Raw genomic sequence first — 22,420 nt, forward strand, 5'->3', positions numbered from 1 at the left:
CCTGCCTTTAGGTCAAATGTCAACAGCAGGTGAGGCTAAAATGGCTTCTGCGCTCTGTCTGTTCCTCACTCTGTTCGACGTAGGCCAATGAGGTTGCCAGAAGCCTGGCCTTCCTCACTGATCCTAGAACAGATTAGATGAAATGAAATTAAGAAAAAAAAAAAGAAACCTACCTCAGGGTATTGTTACCTCAGTATTCCTAACAGCTTTTTGCTTTTCTTTTTTGGGGGGAGGGTGGGGGTGGGGTTTGTTCTTTTTGTTTATTTTTTTTGTTTGTTTTTTGTTTTTCATTTGTTTGTTTTTTTGGCTTGCTGGTGTTTTATATAAAAGCTGATAGTCCTGAATAATATTTTATTTTTTTAAGGAAGAAATATTTTTTAGTTCTTGTCAGATGTGCTTTTTTTCCCCCCTGTTATAATTTTTTTTTTTTTTTTTTTGTGTGTATGGGTGTGTGTGTGGGTGTGTCAACACCTTTTTTTTTTTTCTTCTTCTTCTTTTCCCCCACCTATGCTCAGGAGGATCCAAAGGCAGGAGTCCTGACTGTTTTGGTGATTACTGAATCAGTGCTGACCAATTCCCCACAGCTGCTTTTGGATCTGTGATGGGCTGCAACTTGAAATCACTGGCCAATGGGAAGCGAGACACTCCATGCCATCGCGTAGTGGTGCTGCCTACTCATTGCCACATTTCGACTTGAATCAGAATTTGATGATTACATGTGTTTGTCATACACGCTTTCCTTTATTATATAGAAAGCCGACAGTGGTCCTGACTGAAAGAAGCTTCTTGTGCCTCTACCTGCCTCCATATCATTGGCTTCTCCGGTGGCTCGGGCTCTGTTGCCGGGGCGGTGTTATGCACCATGTGCAGTGCCATGACCATTATATTGGCCGATCGCTTGTTTACTTGAGAGGGCCTGGGCCACTGCTGCTCACTGGCATAATCCTTGCCTCAGTAGCTATGTTGAGCTTAAAACACTGAATGTGAAATCTAGCACCTCTTACTTTGAGTCTCACCCCATTGTCTAGTGGTATAGGTGTGTGGGTGTGTGAGTGGGAGTTTTTTTGTTTTTTGTTTTCTTAAAAAAAAAGAATGGAAAAATTTAAAAAGTTAAAATGTATAGTCTTTTGTTGGGGGGAAAGTGGTTTGGGTGTTTAAGAAAAGGCAGAAAATAGACCTCCTATCCTATGGTATCAGTTCAACTTTTTTAAAACAAATCTGAATTTAAAAAATACTTTGGAAAACGGGAGTCAAAACATCAAGAAAAGGTTCACATAACACAAACAGATTTAACTTGTATATAAGATGCTAAATGAAAACAGTTGAAAGGGTTTTTTTTGTACTTTTAGAATAAAAAACAATTGGGCAAAGATAGGTAATGATTTAAAAGCTGATTGATGATTGAACTGCCAGAATCCTTTTCAACAGGGATAAGTACACACAAGCACCTGTGCAGGGTTGGCTGGCGCCGTTTGGTGTGCTTGCTTTCATCCACGGGTCAAAGTCTTTTGTGTTTGATGCCTCCCCTTTTCTCAGGAGACAGCAGTCTTCTGGTTTCTGCTTGGGTTCCAAAACTGTCGTTGATGTGAGGTCAGTGGTCTCCACAGAGGCTGAACCATGCTCCTCCTCAGGTGGAAATCTGTCTCTTTTCAGCCCATAGATTTCTGTCAAACACCAAGACACGGTCACAACTTTTATTTTGTTCAGACTGCAGCCATTTTGTATGTAAGGTTGTTTTGTTTTCCCTTTTGTTTGGTTTTATAACGGCAAGCTTATTTTTGGACATGACATCTGGTTACATACTGTTTCATTAGTTTTAGAGAAAAATATGAAAGTGTGTCTATACATATATAAATATATATGAAAATCTCCAGGAACTTGGAAAACTGTGGGGGGGAAATTGAGGTGTTAAACTTTAATGAAAGGAAGGGTATAAAAAAGCTGAGGGAGAAAGGCCAGACCAACCATTTGTCATGCAAAAGGTAGAAAACTAACTTGAACACTGATTACAGTTGGTTTTTTCTGTCCTTTATGATTTTGCTGGTTTTGTCAGACATGCTTAATGCTACACCCCTCTTCTCCTTTCCACTTTCTCTTTCTCCATTTCTCCTTATTCATCCCCCTACACAACTCGCTCCCTTCTAGATTATTTTTGGTTTGTTTGTTTTAACTGCATTATTTGCTATAGAAAACAAACATTTTGTCAGATTTTGCAGTAGATCTTCAGCCTCTCTTATGCTGGTCTTGGTTGTGTCCGTCTTCTCGGTTCTGCTCAGTCATTTGATGATTATTTTCAGGATTTGTTTTATGGTTTTGCTTTTGATTGGATCATTTATTTTTCTCCCTGGATCAGGTTCCTTTAGGAAAGCACAGAGATCTCTTATACTGCTACTAGATCAATTGAAATACTAACCAGTTACTTATGATGCAAGTAATAACTGTGCCAAACAGATTTTTTTTTTTTCTCGTACTTTAAGACCCAATACAAATTGCTCCCAGCCTGTATTGGGTGTAGTGTTAAGACTGACGCTCTGAGAGGTTTCCCCTTTGGCACTCGCTCTGTTTAAAAACACACAAACAGCAACAGCAAAAAATGAAATCCTCTCACTCTCAACCTGTCTGCAATATGGACTCTTGATTAAGCAAATGATTTCAAATCCGCCACCGCATGTTCTTTACTTATGCAATTGTGTGACAAAGTTAAATTACTGGCTGGCTTTTGTCACAAGGACTGTTAAATGTGTGGGAAGCCACCTTAGGATGACATGATGAGCCTACCCATTGCAGTGCACAGATTTACGCTTAGACAACAGATCCAACCTCAGACTAGGTGGATGTAGGCATCAAATAGATGCACACCGCAGTTGTTTCTCATCGTGCTAGTTTCAGGCCTTTGCTCAAAGAAAACATTTGGGTGCTAATGACGAATTAAACCTCACATAACCAGGAAATGCTACCTCAAGACTTAGCCATAAGATTGTTTTTATCAGTGACACAAGAGCGAGAGTGCATGTTACTTTTTCACTTTAATTTCTTTAATTTATTGCTTTTTTTCCATTTATATTTGGTTTTCTCTTTATCGTAGCGTTAGGGCTGTAACAGAATGAAAGGAGGCGGTGCTATGGTGAGTAGGCGGGGCTACGGTTGAGCTGAAGGAGAGGTGAAGCTGATCTGGGTATTTGGTATTGGGTGGCTTTGGTTTGTAGTCCAGGAGGAGGCGGAGTAAGGGAGGACTGAAGACTACATTTGTAGAACACTGTAGGATTGTAACATCTAAAATGGCCATCGCAAAACTTCATGTAGTCTGTCATCACATTTTGTCGCAGAGCCCCAGAATGCTGCTCAGTAATAAACTCAGTCCTTTCTTATAGAATTAATGAATGGGTTAAATAAGCTAGGGCGGCGTTCAGTAGTTGCTTTATACTGAACTGTGAATACCCGCTGCGGGAGTCTAGGCTTGCTTTAGACTAATGGATTCTACTGATATTTCAGTAGATGATGCATATTGTGTGCCTGTTTCACAGCACTCGGTATCCTCTTCCCCTTAAACACACTGCGCTACCTCCTCACCATGCAAGCCTTGACCTCCCATTACACAAATGCACCCTTTGTATAGCCATACAGTTCCCTTTGTTCCATTGATAAGTTGTCCTTTCACACTGATCTGAGACTAGTGTTGCTTTTTCTTTTTCTGTAATAACTGAGATTAAGATGTGGATAGATGAGTGGAGTCCTGGATCAGCATCACGGTAGCTTCAACCTGAAGACCCTCCCATGATCAGCTCTCTGCCTATAGGCCCCCCCCACCCCCCTTTAATCTTCACTTCCTCAGTCGAGGGGCACCATACCTGTAACCAAGTAATTTTTCATTTTTTTTCTTTTTGTTGATCTACCTCTTAGAGAACAAATGAATAAATAGAACAAAAGTAAAACAGAAAAAAAGGATACAAAAAAAGTTTAAAATATTCGAAAATGTTCAAACGAAAAATAAGTAAATAAATGACTTAAGCAACTGGGTAGCAGCATCTCCATATACTGTAGTGGATAGTATATTGAAGGGGAAAAAAAAAAAAAAAAAAAAACTTCCAAAGAATTTTTGTTTTCTCCATTGTTTAGACATTGTTCAGAAATGATTATGAAATGGAATTAAATGGAATGGGAGAGGGGAAAATAAGAAATGTCAGTTTCATTATTCAGTCTCTTTTTTTCCATTCCTCATTAGACTGACTTACTTTAACCTTGCGATTCTTTTCCCTTTATTTGGTTTATTTTTCTGATTGCTTTCTAAAATGACATAGGATTGTATCTCTTGTTTGGATGCATTAGAATTTCTCTCTCTCTCTCTCTCTCTCTCTCTCTCTCTCTCTCTCTCTCTCTCTCTGTGTGAACTGCAACATAGTACTCGAAGAGACAGAGCAGCATGATACTGAAATGATTTCTCTTTTTAATGTCTATTGATGCAACAGGCAAGCAAGGGACTATTTAGCTGACTAGGGCACAGTTAAGGAGGAGGAAGAGGAGGAGGATGAAGAGTAACTTATCAGATCTAGCCACCCCCCCCACCCCAGCCACTCACCCCCTCTGATAGCAGGTGCCATGGACACTATCTGGATTTTCACCTTCTGCCTGTCCGATTTTCTTTAGTTCATCCACATTTGTTTTGAAACTCCTTGTAAACAATACAGAGCATAGATATGAATGTGTTATTAAAAGATGAGAAAACCGGTAATTCTTCTTGTCTGGACTCCGTTTTTCCGTTTGTTTTAATAATGCCTCATGCGCCTCAACAGTAAAAACAATTGGCATGGTTCAGACAACAGAGTTTAATAAATGAAATGTGTACCACGTGTTTAACTTCATTACCAAACTGCACTTAAAATGACCAAGTCCATGTAACATTGGTGAGTACTGACATTTTGAAAGAAATGAAGAAAAATGATCAATTATCATACATACAACCACTACAAAAATTATCCAAATGTTTCATCCTGCTTCAAGCAAATGAAGCCTAATGGGATACTACATGGAAAAACCACAAAAGGTTTGAAGTATCACATGAAGCAAACATTTTATTCGTTTTCACTGGTAGAATTGTCAGAGTAAAGTATCTTTTTAGAAATATGAACAGCAGAATACATTAAGAGCTGCCAATTGTTTACAAATGTGAAAAATTATGAATTACTGGTATAGTATTGCACTGCCAAATGCAATGGAATTATGAACCAAATTTCTAATCTCAGAGAGAACATTTTTATTTAGTACAATACATCGAGTGTATTCTGATTAATTATAGTCTTAATTTAAAACTACTTTGTAAATGAATTAAATTAGTCCAAATGGTAGAATATTTGGTAGAGCAAATGCATAGAAGCTTTCCTCTATTCATTTTAAAAATGAGATTCAGACCAGCTAAGAAACAATAATATTTAGAGTCAAGGCTGAAGAAGTTTAGAGTTAACAAAGATTCCGACAGAATGTATATGGCAGGGCTTCTAAAGTATTGTGTAAAAATGCTTATTTAACGATTTTCAAGCGTAATACAAGCTCTAAAAAAACAAAACAAAAACCCTTTTCTAATTGGTCCAATTTTGACCAATGAACAACGGGCGGGTTTCTTTTAAAAACAAAAAGAAATGGCGTCAGATAGAGTCGTTGGGTAAGCGACGCAGTTTATTCTTTAATTCATTAACAAGCTAGCTAATAAACTAAACAAATATTTTAAGCGTCTTAAAATGCATACTGCGTATACACAGCTAAATGTATTAATTATCGAGTATGAACGTTAACGCATCATTCTCCATACAAAGCACACTAGGTTGGCTGATGTCGTTCTCCTGCGAAGCTAACGTTAGCTAGCTAGTTAGTTTCAATTACACTAGTAACCGTAGCTAGCTAGACTAGTTATGGAAATAGCACACGTTCTCATAAATATTTTTGATAGCTACTAGCGCAAGCTGTTTTCTTGGAGATAAATTTCCTTTCCTATGCACATGATGACTAGTCATAGTGTTTAGCTAGTTAAGATATCCAAGTCGGCTGGCTAGCTAACTAGCTTGCTGACGTTTAGGTAACTCGTTTCTATATGCAGGCTTCTGGAAAGAAGCGACCCTTCTCATTTGAAACCATGGGATACCACAGAGCCCCAGGAGGCTGGAGAGGTTATGACTTCCTATTTAATGGTAAGCATCTGCTAGAGTATACTTGAATACATATGGTGTGCACATCTATAATTTGGGATATGATGCACTTTTATATAGTAACCGAGTTTGTTTGCTGGTTTATTTGCTTGTATTGCGTAGGACTGCAGACGGAAACAGAAGCTCATGTGTCAGCAGCTTTGTGTTTTGGATGATATGTTGAAGTTGCTTGGCGGTCTAGATTCCGCAGAGCAGTTCCTCAGAGAGACCTGCCCACCTAACCCAGGTAACGTACATACACATTTATTAGTCTGCACCGTTTAATCATCTGAATATGTGGGTGTTAGAAAAATGTTGAGCACTGTAATTTACCATGTTTAGAGGAATTAAAGACTTGGCATGTATCGTTATGGGGTAGTGGATAGGATGCAAACTGAAACTCTTTGCAAAAGTATTAAATCCCTATATTGTGGAAGCTCCCATGTTTATGTAGACGAAAGCTACTTCCTAACAAGGACACAATTGGCCCTTATCCGTTAGTCATTAAAAAAGAGCTCTGGATAAAAGATCCCCTTAATTAATTTACTATTGGTCAGAATGAGAATCTGAGGAAATGAGAGATTATATTATAGATGTTCACAAGGAAAAGGGTAAAAGTAATATGGATGTGTTTGGAGCTCTGTGATGTACCATGTTTAGAGAAATTAGACTTGAGTGTGTCCTTACAGGGTAGGGGATAGGATTTACACAGAGGACTTTTTTTTTGCTGAGCACCACAGATTTGTTTGTGTGTGTGTATGTATACACATGCATGCAGGCAGTGAGGCCCGTATTACCTGGAAGGCTTTGAAAACAGAGTATCAGGAGCAGGTTGAAGAATTGGAGCATTTGATGGGCACACTGGGGAAGCGAATGGGGGATCTGCAAAATAAACGACAGACAGTGGAGACCCTGCTGATAGCCCTGGACAAGAAAGTACTGTGACCAAATCTTGAATGTTCTTTCTTGTGATCTCTTTTATTTTTTCCTTCTGTTCATTTGAGTTGGTTTAATTTTCTGTGTGAAAACCGTAAATGTGTCACACGTTTCAATTTATTGTGTAATCCACAATACACTCAATTTACTTTGTTTTAGAGGGAGGAGTGCAAGGAAAAGCAGAGAATTGCTGCAAAGCAGCAGCAGAGAGCTGTGGTAAGTTTATACATAAAGACATTACCCAGCTGGTAGAGGGCAGTGTTACTGAGGTTTTATCTTATTAATCATTATATAAATTCTTTACTGCAGTGCTGTTCAACTTATACAAGTTTCTAGTACATTTTAGTATTTTTCTTTCTTACACAAAATATTCACCTTCTCTTTCTCATTCATGACTCCTGATCATATAGTTCACAGGCTCACAAACAAATTCACACTTTCTTTCCTTTACAGAAACAGATTAATCTGCAGTTGGAAGAATCCCTGCAGACGGCGCAGAATGCCTTGCGTGTTTGTGAGAAACGTCTTTCCAAGCTCAGAAGTGATGTAGATGAGCAACTAACTCATGTAGCTGATTGGACAGTCATTATACACAGGTAAGCATCCTCCTCCCAAAAAAAGATGAATGGTTCTGGGCATGAGAGAAAGAGAGTACAGTTTTTAAAAATATATTCAAGTTTAGGTCTTAAATTTATGAATGTGATGTTCTGAGTTCTACGCTAAAGCCTACATTATTTACATGAAACTATGCTTACGTGCAGTGGAGAGGCAGTGGTTAAGGTATTCGACTAGTAATTGGAAGATTTCCAATTAAAATCCCCACCACCAAGTTGCCACTGTTGGGCCCCTAAGCAAGGCCCTTTAACCCTCAATTGCTCAAGTTGTATTCAGTCATAATTGTAAGTTGCTTTGGATAAAAGCGTCAGCAAAATGCCATAAATGTAAATGGAGCTTTCACTTTATTTTGCTTAGATTTCAGTCTTCCACAATTTGTAGAATAGCAAACTACTTATCCAGACCAGTTTGCTCTGCTTTAGTAAACTGTACATGGTTTAGTCACAGCTGCAGTGAGATGTATGTGTTAGGTGTAGAAATGAATAAAAACTGCGATGGCTCACCCAATCGGTAGTTTTAATTATAGTTTTAGGAAATATCTATCAGTGCAGATCATTGTGGTGTGGGAATACCCGAGGGCGCAGCTAAAATGGAGGTAAAATCTGTTGGGCTGAATGGCTATATGGGGCCAGCTCCGTGACCTTTATGATGTGGCCACCACCTCCTTCACTGTGGATATTCCATTATTAAGCATAACTGTGCCTTTCTCAGGTTGCAGAATGTGCTGACGGTCACTCAGACTAAAATGCAGTACAAGCTGCTCTTAGCCAGCCCTTCTGAGTTGTGTCTAGAGCTTCTGCCCCGCTCCACTGAACAGTCACTGCACCCTCTCTGTCTCTCCGTCACCATGACATGTGACGACATCTTCCACCTTCAGGTGAACCATCCGGATTTGATTAAGGTTTTTTTGTCATTTGGCTCCATTGTGCAATGAGTGTAAAAGGCTCTACTGACACTATACCAAGAGACAGGAACGAAAGCTGTTGCCTGTGTCTAAACTGAAGTCTATAGCTCTCAACCCTTACAGGTGTTTCAGGGCACAGCCGGTGTTTTGGAGGAGTCAGTAGAAGGTCCTGTAAGAGAGCTGAATGCTGCCCTACTGGAGGTTACACAGCGCTACATTAGTCAAGGAGACATGCTTGCTGAGATCCAAACATTGCACTCGAGGTACAGATACCAGATTAATTCAGAACTGTACTTGTCTACTGAAATACATAATTCACCAAAAAAAAAAAAAAAACCTAACTATTCATATGAAGGGAAAGGTAGAAGCCATCATTTAGTGTGTTGTCATTTGGATCTTCTGACAAGTTTTTGTGAAATATTTATTAATCATACATATAATTATATATTTCCTATTTTTAAAAAATATTACTTATTCACCACTATGCAATATTCTCACAGGTTTGCGATTGACTGGTGTCCAGCCAAGCGACTGTTGATCTTCCTGAAGTCTGCAACCATAGTGTGCCACCTGAAGCTGGATGAGGGCTACCCCTCGAGTGGGCAAGCACGACTGCTGTCTGTGCGCAAAGACGGCCACCTGCTCGATGTTGACACAATGCAGGTAAACGCGGGGACATTGTCAGGGGAAGAACTTCTCAAATGTGCTAAAGAGCGCTGATGACATTTGAATGCAAATTGTTCTGTGTGTATTCTGCTTAACAGAGTTAGGCTCTGATTAGTCTCAAAATAGAGTAGGTATTACTGTATTCTTGAATTTCAACAATACAGCATTGCCTGTATACAGCATCTTGCAAAAGTTTTTTTTATTCAGCCGTAACTAAGTCATCAGATTCATCTGCCGTACAAATGACAAGACATATTTAGTACTGTTATGTTTTAGTTTAAACTATGGACCAATTTAAATTAATACTAGTTTCACAAGTGTTCTATGGCACAAATTGCAAACTGAAGCTCTTTACAAAAGTATTAAACCCCTATACTGTGGAAGCTCCATGTTTATGTAGATGAAAGCTACTTCCTAACGAAGACACAATTGGCCCATATCTGAATCATTAAAAAAAGATTCTGGATAAAAAATCACCTTAATTCATTTACTATTGGTCAGAATCAGAATCTGAGGAAATGAAAGATTATGTTATAGATATTAACAAGGAAAAGGGTAAAAGTAATGCCGATGTTTTTGGAGCTCTTGGTGAGCACTGTTGGATCAGTGCTGCATCAAATCACCCAGGCACTGCCTAGACAAGACTGTCCCTCAAAACTGCATCAGAGCAAGAAGGCATTGTGAGGGAAGCCCCAGAGAGGCCAACAATCACTCTGAAGGAAGTACAGAGTTTAGTGGCTGAGACTGGAATAAAGGTGCACCAGTCAATATAGGGGCAATGGTAGCTCAAAAGCCCCACCTCTGCCAAGTTAACCACTGTTGGGCCCCTGAGCAAAGCCGCTTAACCCTCATTTGCTCAAGCTGTACTCAGTCACTTTGGATAAAAGTCAAATGCCATAAATGTAAATCAGTATCAAGAGCTCGGCATACAACTGGTCTCTGTGACAGGCAGGTTAGAAAGAAGCCATTACTGAATAAAACCTCAGTGATTGTTTGGAGTTTTCCAGAAAGCATCAGCCTGCCCCAGATAAAATGTAGGACAAGGTTTTATGGTCAGATGAACAAAAATTAAAACTGCTATGTATGGTGAAAAAATAACAATCCTCCACAACCACCACCTCAACAGTGAAGTATGGAGCATTCATGTTGTGGGGTACTTGGCCTCTTGATAAAAATGAAGGATGGGTGGATGGGGCAAAGCTTGGGAGAAACTTCCCCTTTCAGCAGGACAATGAGCTGAAGCTCAATGTCAAATGAGTAGTTGAACACAGGAGTAGTTAAACTTAAATAAAAAGGTCAATATAATAGACCAAATTAAAGACCAGGTCTCAGTCCAGTCGAGTTTGGATTTGAGTTCACAATCTTTGTCCAACAAACATAAACAACCTTGAGCAAGTCTGCGAGGAAGAAAGGGTAACAATCACAACCCATTTATAGTATAGAAACTACAAAACAATTTTTGTGGGGTGTGTGATGATTCAGTATTTTACTGCTATGTATAGTTGAAATATTTCACTGCTCTGATTTCAGCCCCCTGTAGTGAATCCTGCTCTAACAGACTGGCTTGAGTTTCTCTCCTCCAACCCAGCCTTCTGAGCTCCACCTGCTGTGCCAAGCTAGTCTGCTCAAAGAAGCTTCTAAACACTTGTCATGTTCAGTCCATGCAGAATTTGTTTTACTAAGGTTATGTTTGAACTGCACTAGTGTATACTCGTGCACTAGTGCAGATGATGAACAAATTATTTCATGCTATTAATAAGTAAGGTAAGCTTTGTGGGTTTTGTCAGTGCATGTTTTTGTTTTTGTGTGGTGTTTTTTTTTTGTTTTGTTTTTTAATTAATTGACCTATTTTCTCTGTGTGGATATAGAGGAAATTGATGGAAGTGTTTCTTAAAACTAACCTTGTATATAATAAATTCAATTTTATCTTACTAAATCATTTTCTGTTTGAATAGTGTACAGTGAAATTGGCGTGTTTGCGCTTGTATGTTTTGTTTTTTTTTCTGAATGTATGGTGTGTGTGTGTGTGTGTGTGTGTGTGTGTGTGTGTGTGTGTGTGTGTGTGTAATATATATATATAATAATAAAAAATAAAAAAAACCGTGCCAGGTTTAGCATTTGAGCTGTGGATTGTTATGAACAATTTCCTTGGAGGTGCTGTACAGTGGAAGAAACTTGGCCGGAGTTTAATTTCTAATCTTGCATGGATGACGTTCAACACTAGGAGGCGGCAAACACCACAGCAAGCACCATTTAGAGGAAGCAGCTCTTCCACCATCAGGTGACTGATTAGATAACAGGGCATGGTGTTTATAGCCACGGGATTGGTCTGTTCTTTCCCTTTCTATTTATTCTTAAAACCACTTTGTTTTATTATACGTTACCCACATTATTAGGGTTTGTTTATCAGAAAAACCTTGTAGTTGTACAGTTGGAGATTCTAAGCCATCAGTTGGTGTCCGGATGTTGGTAAGCATCAGTGGTCAGTTGCAAACTGGGTTTAGTCTGTAATTGCTTGATATTTGGGGTTGACTGAACCCAGCAATGGCACTGACACACAAACTTAAGCAGCGTGGCTGTGACTGATGCTAATCATTTTAGCACAACACCTACTTGCATGTTAAGGTCACTGATGTGTTGAATGATCCTCCACGCAAATAATACCTGATCTGCTTTGTTAGTGTTTTAAAAAATTACCTTTCATCAGTCTAGGGTGTTGCTAACATTATACACGCAAACAGATGGGTCTAATGACACACCTATAAAGGCAGCTCTAAGGTAGTCCAGGAGTACAAAGTAGTACAAGGCAGTTGTTTCTAATAAAGTGCCTAGTGAGTGTTGGTTGAGAAAATGAATATTTTCCTTCATCTCTTTCCTCTTTTTCTACCACTTTTTACCAGTCGGTTTCTGCTTATGAAATACCAGATCAGGTTCTTGGAGTGTTTCTTCCTCTGCCTTCCCTCAACTTACTCTTAACTGCGCCACACGTTAACTCTCCATGGCTCACACCCTCTTTACTTTGCTCCTATTGGCTATTAAAGATGGGCAGCATTTTCCTGACTGAGCCAATGGAAAAAGGCCATAAAAAGTTGGTTATGAGGGCAGACTGACCCACTTCTGTAGTCCATGTGTGAGGAGGAGGAGAGAATCTCTTCACTCGCTGAGTCACGTTTTCCCCTTTGCCGTGTGCTGTAGGAGGGGGTGCTGGGCCTAGGGGTGCACAGTAATAATCCGCTCCATGTCAGAATCTGTCTGAAGACAAATTGATGAAAAAGAAGACAAGGTGGGTGGTGATTGTTAACAGCTCTTATGAAAGAACCCTTGATTTCCAAAGGAAGGAAGTTCTCATCGCCTGCTTTCATGCAGGCAGGAATGATTTTTACTGGTCCTTTATTGTAGGGTTTTTGAAAAGCTTTTGATATTGATATTTAGTAGTTTAATTAGAATAATTTTATTCTATCTTTATTGTAGCTTGTTAGTCACAGAGCATTGTCACGTTTGCTTTATATTTTTCACCAATCTTTATAATGGTATTTCCATACATATTTATGAGAGAGGGTTTTTGTTTTGTTTGTTTTTCAAGATTTTTCATCCTTAGTACAGTTCAGGAGCAAATATAAGTAAGCTTATAGTTATGTTTTATATAGACGAGTCATCTGTTCTTCAAAACTAAGGACACAGTGCCATGCCTCTAACTGAACCATTATGAGACAAGAAATACAGGGCAGCCATTTGCCCAGTGGTGAGTAACGGGAGACAGGCAGTGGTAGATAGGTAGTTAGCTATGATTTATCTAAGTTTGATATACTTGGCTGGAACTTGAGGCTCAGCCACATATTGTTACAAACTCCATTTGTTGGACTTGATTGCAATTAATTGGTTTTGCATGCAAAGAACAAAATAAGCTTGGTTTTTCTCAACCATTTCACTGCGAGTTATACTGTGTATGACTATGTATGTGACAAATAAACCGAACTTGAACTTAATCCCAAATAGAGGTTTTTGTCAAATGCATTTTTTCCTTTAATGGCTGAAACAAGAACATCTTCATTGACACAAGGATAATAAATCTCTGTGGTTCGGGATCAGGCCTGGAAATTCATACCTAAATTCCAGTCTTTTGGAGGACCATAGTGTTCACCCTGCTCAAAGTCACTGTTGCTATAGAGCCAGGGCTATTTTAAGAGGTGCAGTCTCTGTTATAACCCTTGTTCAGTTGAGAGATGACAGAATCGGGACATCAGCATAGAGCAATGGCAGAGCAGACGCTTGACTTCACAATCTCACATGTGAGTGTAGTGATCTAGTACTTGTTTTTACCTTTTTCTGTATTTATAAACTCACATATATGAAACACAGGACAGTACAGATTAAACTAAAACAGATTAAGACTGACTTGGAGAAACTTGATTAAAAGAAAGCCTTTTAATGATTTATTTAACAGATGTAATGAATGCACAAGGGAGGTATAATTTGTAAAAAACATTTTTGCTTCATTTTTTATTTTCCTTCTGTAGCATCGGTTGCTGTATGATCGTGCCTTAAAAGTGTCAGTTTGTAATTACTGAGTCCATGTCAGTATATGTCTGGCATATAATTAATTAATTTCTGATCATCATGCTAATTAGTGCAGAGCTCTTGTCCCATTATTTATAACATGAATTAGTTCCAGAGCTTGTAAGAAAATCTTTTTCAGAATCCAATGCAAAAAGTCTAGATGCTGAGGTGAAACTACGGGTTTTTTTTTGTTGTTTGTTTTTGTTTTTTTTGTCTATTCTCTTGGAATTTAGAATCTTTGGTCACAAAGTGACCCTGGTTGTTTTCAGTGCTTCCAGTACAAACACTAGGTTATCAAAAGATAAGCTAACAATAAAAAGAAAAAAGTTATGCAACTTTTTCAGAAAAGTCTAAGATGTAAAACATATCTGAAATACAAGTTAAATATTCTACAGTATACATATACTTGACATACATATTTGTGCCCACTTATCTTTGCATTGAGTGTTTAAACATTAAAAAAAATATATTATTGAATATATTATATTTTTAAACATTTCAAGTATATTTAGATTTATGCCTATGTACACATTTATACAAAGTGCACACAGATGTACATCCACAAATAAGATGTCTCTCGCCTAAACTTGTTTTCCTGTGCATTATGAGTAGAGATGACCTGGTCATTCTAGTGTTTGCATTAGCCACTTCAAGGAGCCCAAACCTGACTCGGGTAAAGGAATTACAGAATCTCTCACTGTGGTTCCTTGCAAAGGGCATCTGCACTGGTTCCGTATGGCTTGCCCTAGTAGACTGGAAGATTAGGATGGTTTGGACTTTTGAGTCTGTGCCTTGCTTTGTCCTTCAGTTTAAAAAAGCTTTGAAATATCTAGAGCATTGGTTTTCGAGTGTTAGAAAAGTCAGGAGGGGCATATGAATTCTTTGAGAGGCAGAATTTTATCAATCTTTTCATGTGAGGCCGAAAAACATTGTCATTTGACCGTTCTGATAACACTTGGTACCCTTTGTGTCCCTTCAGGTTCATAATCAATAATTTTTGAGCACCATCCATGCCAGTCAACTCTTGGAAGGTAATACTCTTGGAAAGAGCACCAGTGTTTGATCTTGCAAAGCCTTCCAGCAGGCACACCACTACCCACTTCCACTGACTCAGCTGAGTGGGAACACCTATCAGCAGCCACGGGCATCTCAAGCATCGATGCGGAAGGAGAGAAGCTTCTCTGAGTGCATATTGTTAAGGGTGCGGAGATCTGGCAGTCTCAGCAGGAGTTTGGTGAAATGAGAGGCATCGCCAGGAGCCCTCTTGTTGACCAGTGCACGAAGGGCTCGGATCAGGCTGTCCTGGAGCATCTCCACCGAGTTTACATTCTCAATGCCAGAGCGATCTGGACAATGGGGATAAAGTAAACAGGAATAAATGTTAAATATACTACATAAAATGATATTTACTGCAACTTTGGCTTCTACTTGCTATCAGTGTTCATTAGAGGAACGATGAGATGCTTGATGTCTAGTTTTTATTTATCAAAAGAGCCATTTTTGCAGTAACCTTAAAATATTTGTTCTGTAGTTAAAGGTCTTTAAGGAAACCTGTGACTCTTACCTGCAGACACCAGTACCACAGCAGTAAAGAGTCCCAGCTCTTCTGAAGAGAGCTCTAATACATTGAGTTTCTCGCTGAAATCAAACATGGTCCCCAACAGATCTCCCATTCCCATGCCTTTCAAAGCTTCTAGACTATAGGTGGTGCCAGAGATGAATGTTACAGTCTTCTCTTTGACATTAAACAGGGATGCAAAACGAACCATTAACACCTATATAAGGAGACAAAGAAAGATAAGCAAACAAAAATGGTTAACAAATGTTTCTGTCCAATACTGTGGCAACATTTAAATGCATACCTTCAATGTATCTCTGGATCCAAAAAGATGGATAAATCTAATTGAACAAAATCAGTTCCTGTGTGTTTGCACTAAAGACACCGATGACCCAGCTTATGTATGTTGTAGTGGCGCATGTATGTTTTGCTTCTCCTGATATTCCTACATTCTTGTCAATGATCAGCACACTTTATCACCTTGTCAACTCTGAGCTAAGGAGTTCTCTGGTTTCCAATTGCTGATATCACACCTGCTGTTATCTATGATGAACCAGTGCTATCTTTCATTATGGGCACATGTTTGTGAGAAATCACCCTAAGGAATAGTAATTGTGACATTCTGTGTTTGCAATGAGTGTGCTATTTAAAGATTAAGAAGAATGAATTGATAAAAGCAATATTTTCAGTTCCTACAAGCCCAAAATAATACCCGAGGGCTTGCATATCTGACAATATTTTTATAAATAAATAAACACACACATACATACATACATACATACATACATAAAATGTCATTTAGAACCTTTGAGAATTTCAGATCTTGGAGTTTGTGTCTGAGTAGTTATGTGAAGACCTCTAATGCATAGTGATTGTTTTTAGCACTATAGAGTTCCCCTTCTATGCTAGAATGCACAGCATACATTAATAGTCTAAGATTGCAAGGAGTTTATTTAGAATAACAGTCAGTTGGTGGCATACCTCGAAGGTGCCGGCCTTCAGCAAGGTGACTTGATCATTTTGGGACAGAGAGCTAAAGCCTGGGATGTGTTTGGCAAACTCCACCACTTCACGCACAGCTGGTGTGAAGCTTAGTGAAAAGTCTTCCCAGATCTCCTGAGGAGTCTTGTTGGGATCTGTGTGAGGATGCAGATTCATTGGACAAGCCTAGAAATGGGAGGACAGAAGAGGAAATTTGTCAGAAAAGTTTATAGTTTTTTGAATTCAAATGAGAAGACTGATTTGAAACAAGTGAGCTCATTTTCAGGTTTTTTTTTTTTTTAAAAACATCAGTCACTTGTCTCCTTATTCCACAAAACTAGGTGGGGCCTACTAGAGCTAAAATGTCTAAAATGTCTTACAATGTCACCCTGTTTCCCTCAGAAAAGTGTGAGACAATATATCTCTCACTCTATCTCAGAAACCTGCTTGCGATGACAAATAGGAAATCACCAGCAGAATATCCTTGTGGTTCCTCCATGGGCAGTTCTGCACCTGGATATTGCTGCTGATTTCTTGACTTTGGTGAACACCATATACGTTGCTGTTCTGGAAGCGTCGACCATTGTTCTGAGGTGGCAAGCCTTGGTGCTGCTGGTTGGAGACTGGTGAGGAATGGATATGGCGTCCATTATCAGGTGTTGTTTTGAAGCCATTACGCTGCAGGGCTACATTATTGTCGTGGTGATAGATTGTATTCTGGCCATTGACATGGTAGCCAGCCAAGCAACGATTGCCACTGTGGTCATCCAGATCAACGCCATTGTGAGGCCGCAGTGCTAGACCTATCTTATCGTGGGCATAGACAAAGGTCTCGCGGTGTGCTCGGGTAATAGCGGAGATGGTGCTGTCAACACCAGGACTAGGGCACGGTGGTGGGGAGGTGGCAATCATAGGATGGCTCTGAGCAGGAGGAACCAGGGGCGAGGCAGGGGCAGGGGGCGAGGGGGAAGGAGCTATGGGCACAGCAGAAGGTTGGGGCTGAGGGGCCACTGTCAGACCGGGGCAGGGGGATGAGGAAGATGATGATGATGCTGATGATGAAGAGGATGGGGTAACTGATTTAAGACTAGCCAGCTGAAATTCGCTCTGCAGCTGATTGTTCACCATGTTATTCATGGCACTCTGCATCTCAGCCAGCATGCGCTGCTTCTCACGTTTCGGGATGCGACCAAAGCGGACAGCTGAAAGGACAATACAAAAAAGTTTATTGTACTTGGCGTCTTGATTTTGGCAAGTGGGATTATGCTAAGAAAAAACTTTTTTTTTCATTTTTCGTGGAACTCACCATCACGAGACATGCCCACAGACAAACATTTTTTGAAACGGCACTGCTGACAGCGGTTGCGGTTGATCCTCATAATAGTACAGGTTTCATTCTTCAGGCACTTTTTGTACTGGATGTTCTGCTGGATGCTTCGACGGAAGAACCCCTGTCAAAAGTGAATAAAAAAATGGTTTGGAGAGTTCAAAGCTAAATATAATATTTCCATGTGATATGCAAGTAAAAGTTTTACCTTGCAGCCCTCGCAGGCATGGACACCATAATGAAAGCCTGAAGCAACATCTCCACACACTTTACAAAGCAGCACCATCCCATTCAGCTCTGGGAATTAATTGATAAATAGATTAGATTTTTATTTGTTGTTGTTTTTATATTTTATTTATATATATATATATATATATATATATATATATATATATATATATATATATATATATATATATATATAAGCACACACACACACACACACACATACAGAAAACGTAACAAGATTGGCTTAGTTACACACTTGTAAGTGCAGCAACTGATTTGTTTGGTGAGTTGCGTGCATTGCAGCCTTCATCAAGACCCCTTGGGGATCCTCCAGAGGATGATGAACTCCCATCCTCACCGGAGACCGAGCTGCTGCTGCTGGTGTACATTCGTGAAGAATCATGGGAGCCATTGGGGGAAGGTGGGAAAGATGAGCCAAAGCAAGGCTGAGTCACTGACTGCAGGCTGCTGTTGGAATTCTCACTGTACATAGATACTGGGCTGGTGCGGTTTGGGGAGCCTCCACATGATCCAATGTATGAGATTACTCCCCCTAGTGAAGAGAAGGAGTGAAATCATTGTTTGTGTGCTAGGCTGTACCTACTGAATGCAGTTTCACAATGAACCTTTGCAACACAAATGGTGAGTTGGCAGCAAGAAGATGGGAGTGGACCTGTTAGATGTTTGGAAAACACAGCCAATTTCTAAGAACCGCTGTTAACCACATAAGGCTATCTAATCAGTAGCGTCCTTGTCCTACAATGTTTTGTGTGTATGATTGTTGCTGTCAGGGCCTTAAGCCACGTGTGCATGCCCCGCCTGTCTTGTATCACCCATGCGTGCTATGCAGTCAGCACATTCATGAAAGGAATTCAGATCCAGTTTTTTTTATTATTTCAGCACACATGTATGCACAGGCGTTGTCTTACACATGTATTGATCTGGTAGTCACAAACAGCTTCTTCTTAAACACAAAGTTGAGTCTCCGCTGCATGGAAGACACTAATAGGATGTGCTTGGGCACGTCCCATGAACTGCCCTACCAGTATAAAAAATTTTCTGTTTCATCTGTAAGAACCCACCTCCCCCTTCACTGAGTGCCCCTTCTTCTTTCATTTCTCTTCAATTTTCTAACCTTAGAGGCACAGTCTATTTCTTAATCATAATCATACAGAACATGACATACAGTAAACTCATGTGTAAATACAAATTTGACAAGGTGATAAGGTTCACTTTTGTTTAACTATAACCAGAAGAATGTGGACTCTATTGCTCCTCTACACATTTCAAAAAAACTGGTTCTATAACTGCTGTATACTAGGACAAAAAGCCAAAGGGTCACTGTGTCAGGTGGAATCGCAACAGAAACACGTGCAGTGGCCTGTGCTTCCCATTGCCCTAATTCACTCCTCGCATCATTCTCATTCCACGTAGTTTTATTTTTAACCCTGCATTTCTGTACTCGAGCCTAAACACAACCGCATAGTACCATCATTAAAATATGTTTTTGCTTGTACGACTTGGGCTTTATCAAGTCTGTCAAGTTGTCATTTTAAACTTCCTTACCAAAGGCGCAATACTCAATAATAATCATCTTAAATAACAAAATATTTATTTGATGGAAAACCCGCGTAGCAGACCACGCAACCTTGTAGAACGGCTCAAGCGTATCATCCAAGCACACGCTCATTCCACGTGCGCCTCAGACATAAGACTTCACAACGAGACCGACCTTCACAGCAACAACTCAGACAACTCTCTTGCATTTCATAAATTACTGTTAATTGTGTTACATCCCGCATTGCCTACAAGTCTTCTAATCCAAATGCACTGAATATACGAGTCAATTGTGTATTACATTGTTTTTTGCCGAGACAATAATTATGACACGGTTGACATTGGATATACGCTCAAATAAAAATGTTTCGGAGATAAATAACCTACACATCTGTTATAAGCCAGTTTCAAACGAAACAAAACCAGATGTACTATAATAAAAGCATATCGACGTTGGCGTTTTGTTTTTTTTTTCCGACACAGGCTGTTTGTTGTCTATGTATTTATGTCAAGAGGAAAAAAAAAACTGTTACGTTGACTTGGATTGATTTCATGTCCTAGTTTTGAAGCGAACACGGGTTAACGTGAGGTCCTGCCCACTTCTCAGTGCATGGCCTTTATCTGCCCAATCACCGCGCGCACATGGCTTACATTTACACGTCATAGGAACTCGAGCGAGAGGGCTGGGGCGTTCTGCAGTGCTATTATGTAATGAGCGCTCGCGTTTACCAATAGATAGAGGTAGAGAGGCGGAATGAAAACAAAACGCACATGGTTGGATCCGGCGGTCCATGTGAACCGGGCAAGGACATGAGTTGCTGCCTTCACCACAGTGATGTTTGTGCACCTGACTTTTCTGTCCTGACCTACTTCCACGAAGTCTACGAGAACACAGTGTTTTAGATTAAACCGCGACGTCCTTGGCTTTACGCGATACGGAAATCCTTTAGATATTAGTAATTAAGAATAAACTATATGTATCCCTTTAGATTTGCCTACTTCGTCGTAATGTACAGCGTATTAAAACTCAACTCTTAGGTCGCAAAAACATAGTTTAAAATGTTATTAAAAGTATGCAGATCGTAATATTAACTGTTCGTTAGCCTAAAATAAACCTATTGAAAACTCATGGCTAATGTACGCATCAGATCCTGCAGAAACTGGATGTTATACATTTCAGTTCACTTAATTGTTTTTAAGGTATGGAGGGAAAATAGAATGTGATTTAACCAGATTGTACCCTTCATACGTTATAACCAAGTAATAAACAATAGAAATCAAACCCTGCGTTTAACTCAGTGAAAATGTTGAACAAGGTTGCAAAAGATATAGACAGAGCATTGAAACATATATAAAACATTATCGAAGCACGCAGATTTCTTACCCGTGTTGTTATTTTTGTCCATTGTAGTTGTCATTTGTATCCCAGTCATACATGTGTCGACAAGAAAGTTAAATATAAAGCCTACAGAAAGTGCATTCTCTGAAGCCACACGTGTGGAGAATAAATTTTCTTCTAGAAGGTGCTGACGGATATTGGGATCGAACAGTTTCACAACATAGCGCTTACTTTCTAAAAATATGCATACTGTATAGATAGCCTACATAGCTTGCAGCTATAAGACGATGTGATAATAGGTAATTATTTGAACGCAAACTAAGGTATTTCAGCCCGCGTCGCGTTAGTGTCACTCGTGCTGTCTGTGCCACTATAAACCGCTCTGCCAAGTCGTCCCGGTTTTGCAAGGCTGTCTCATCTCATACGACACATATGCGCACTGAGCGCAGGCGCAACGTGGCCACTGGCTCTGCACGAGGCTCAAAATGTGTCCATGTGACCCGGTTGGTGGTGGTTGGGAGGAGGGGGGGGCCTCGTGGCCCAGTGACACAGTTTCTTGAGAACACATTTCAGTACATTTTTAAATCACGGCGTATGGTTTTTACAGCGTTGGGATTTGTAGTTCTTAGATACTCTCCAGGCCAGATATTCTCTCTTCTCTTTTCTGTACACAGAAAACAGTATGACTGTGACTAGTTATCTTTCTTGGGTGTGCGGAGCTGACAAAAAAGTGTGTTTGAAAGGCTACCTTTTCGTCAGACTTACGGGTTTCACACAAATATGGGCGATATAATAATAATCTCGAAATCAGGGGCTAATAGACAGGATAGGCGTCAATGAAATAGTTTTACCCCATATCTTAATGTCATAAAAGGATGCGTTTGATATCTGTACCATATCAAAGATCAGTTCTGCTGATTTTAAAGAAATCACATTTATCGTTTGTCATTTTAAAGGTATAACCTACGCAGCGTGGAATGCTACTATTTTAGGAGTCTGAAATTTTTTAATGTTTTTAGGAGTCTTCTTTTTAAATGTAATTTTATCACAGACCGCCCACTGGATTTATACCCTTGGTTTAATTGTCACAACACAGTGTTGTCGGTGGTGAGAAATAACCTCAACAGTCAGACTAGACTACATGCAGAGTGACAGAGGCTGTACAAACCCAACAGCATTCTATCTTTGACAATGGTTTGAGGCTATTTATACTTCAATGTACTTTCTGACAAATGTGTTTCATTTTCTTAACCCAAAATAGATTTGATTGCACTTTAGACATAGCTGGCACATGCCACAACAAACACATAGTCAGCCCCAGTTCATATGATGTAGGCTATTTCTCCTCAAAATAATTTACCTCTGAGCATGTGCCCTAAATAGGATTTGTCCACTGAGAGTGGCTGACCAAGTTCACTGGACTGTTGTCCTCTTTTTTTTTTTGGCAACAGCACGTGTCAGAGAACAAGACTTCTAGTTTAAAAATAGAAGGTCTTGCAGTAAAATATCTGAAAACATAAATTCATTAATTATATTTAAATTCAAATAGACTACCATTCAGCAGCCATTTAATTAA

General features: G+C 39.5%; 2 protein-coding genes across 3 annotated transcripts; one reads left to right on the top strand and one right to left on the bottom strand.

Moving 5' to 3' along the window:
- Positions 1–5,626: 5,626 nt before the first annotated feature.
- si:dkey-225f5.4 (ZW10 interactor) lies at positions 5,627–11,316 on the top strand. 2 transcript variants are annotated; one of them, XM_026998012.2, is made up of 10 exons: positions 5,627–5,656; positions 6,089–6,179; positions 6,300–6,423; positions 6,955–7,112; positions 7,272–7,328; positions 7,566–7,708; positions 8,439–8,604; positions 8,755–8,894; positions 9,132–9,294; positions 10,828–11,316. In XM_026998012.2, exons 1-10 carry the CDS (start codon positions 5,634–5,636, stop codon positions 10,891–10,893), a joined length of 1,131 nt encoding a protein of 376 aa, XP_026853813.2. In that variant the 5' UTR covers positions 5,627–5,633; the 3' UTR covers positions 10,894–11,316. The 2 variants fall into 2 exon arrangements, with proteins under 2 accessions (XP_026853813.2, XP_035385770.1); XM_035529877.1 differs by having other exon boundaries at positions 6,994–7,112.
- A 2,387-nt stretch (positions 11,317–13,703) lies between these two features.
- nr1d1 (nuclear receptor subfamily 1, group d, member 1) lies at positions 13,704–21,260 on the bottom strand. Its single transcript, XM_026997954.2, has 8 exons — positions 20,890–21,260; positions 18,205–18,501; positions 17,929–18,017; positions 17,700–17,844; positions 16,865–17,595; positions 16,394–16,579; positions 15,419–15,629; positions 13,704–15,200 (listed from the first exon to the last, which is right to left on the bottom strand). The coding sequence occupies exons 1-8, from the start codon at positions 20,936–20,938 to the stop codon at positions 15,004–15,006; spliced, it is 1,905 nt and encodes a 634-aa protein (XP_026853755.2). The 5' UTR covers positions 20,939–21,260; the 3' UTR covers positions 13,704–15,003.
- Positions 21,261–22,420: the final 1,160 nt, after the last annotated feature.

Source organism: Electrophorus electricus, chromosome 1, assembly GCF_013358815.1.
Source record: "Electrophorus electricus isolate fEleEle1 chromosome 1, fEleEle1.pri, whole genome shotgun sequence".
NCBI classification, from domain to species: Eukaryota; Metazoa; Chordata; class Actinopteri; order Gymnotiformes; family Gymnotidae; genus Electrophorus; species Electrophorus electricus.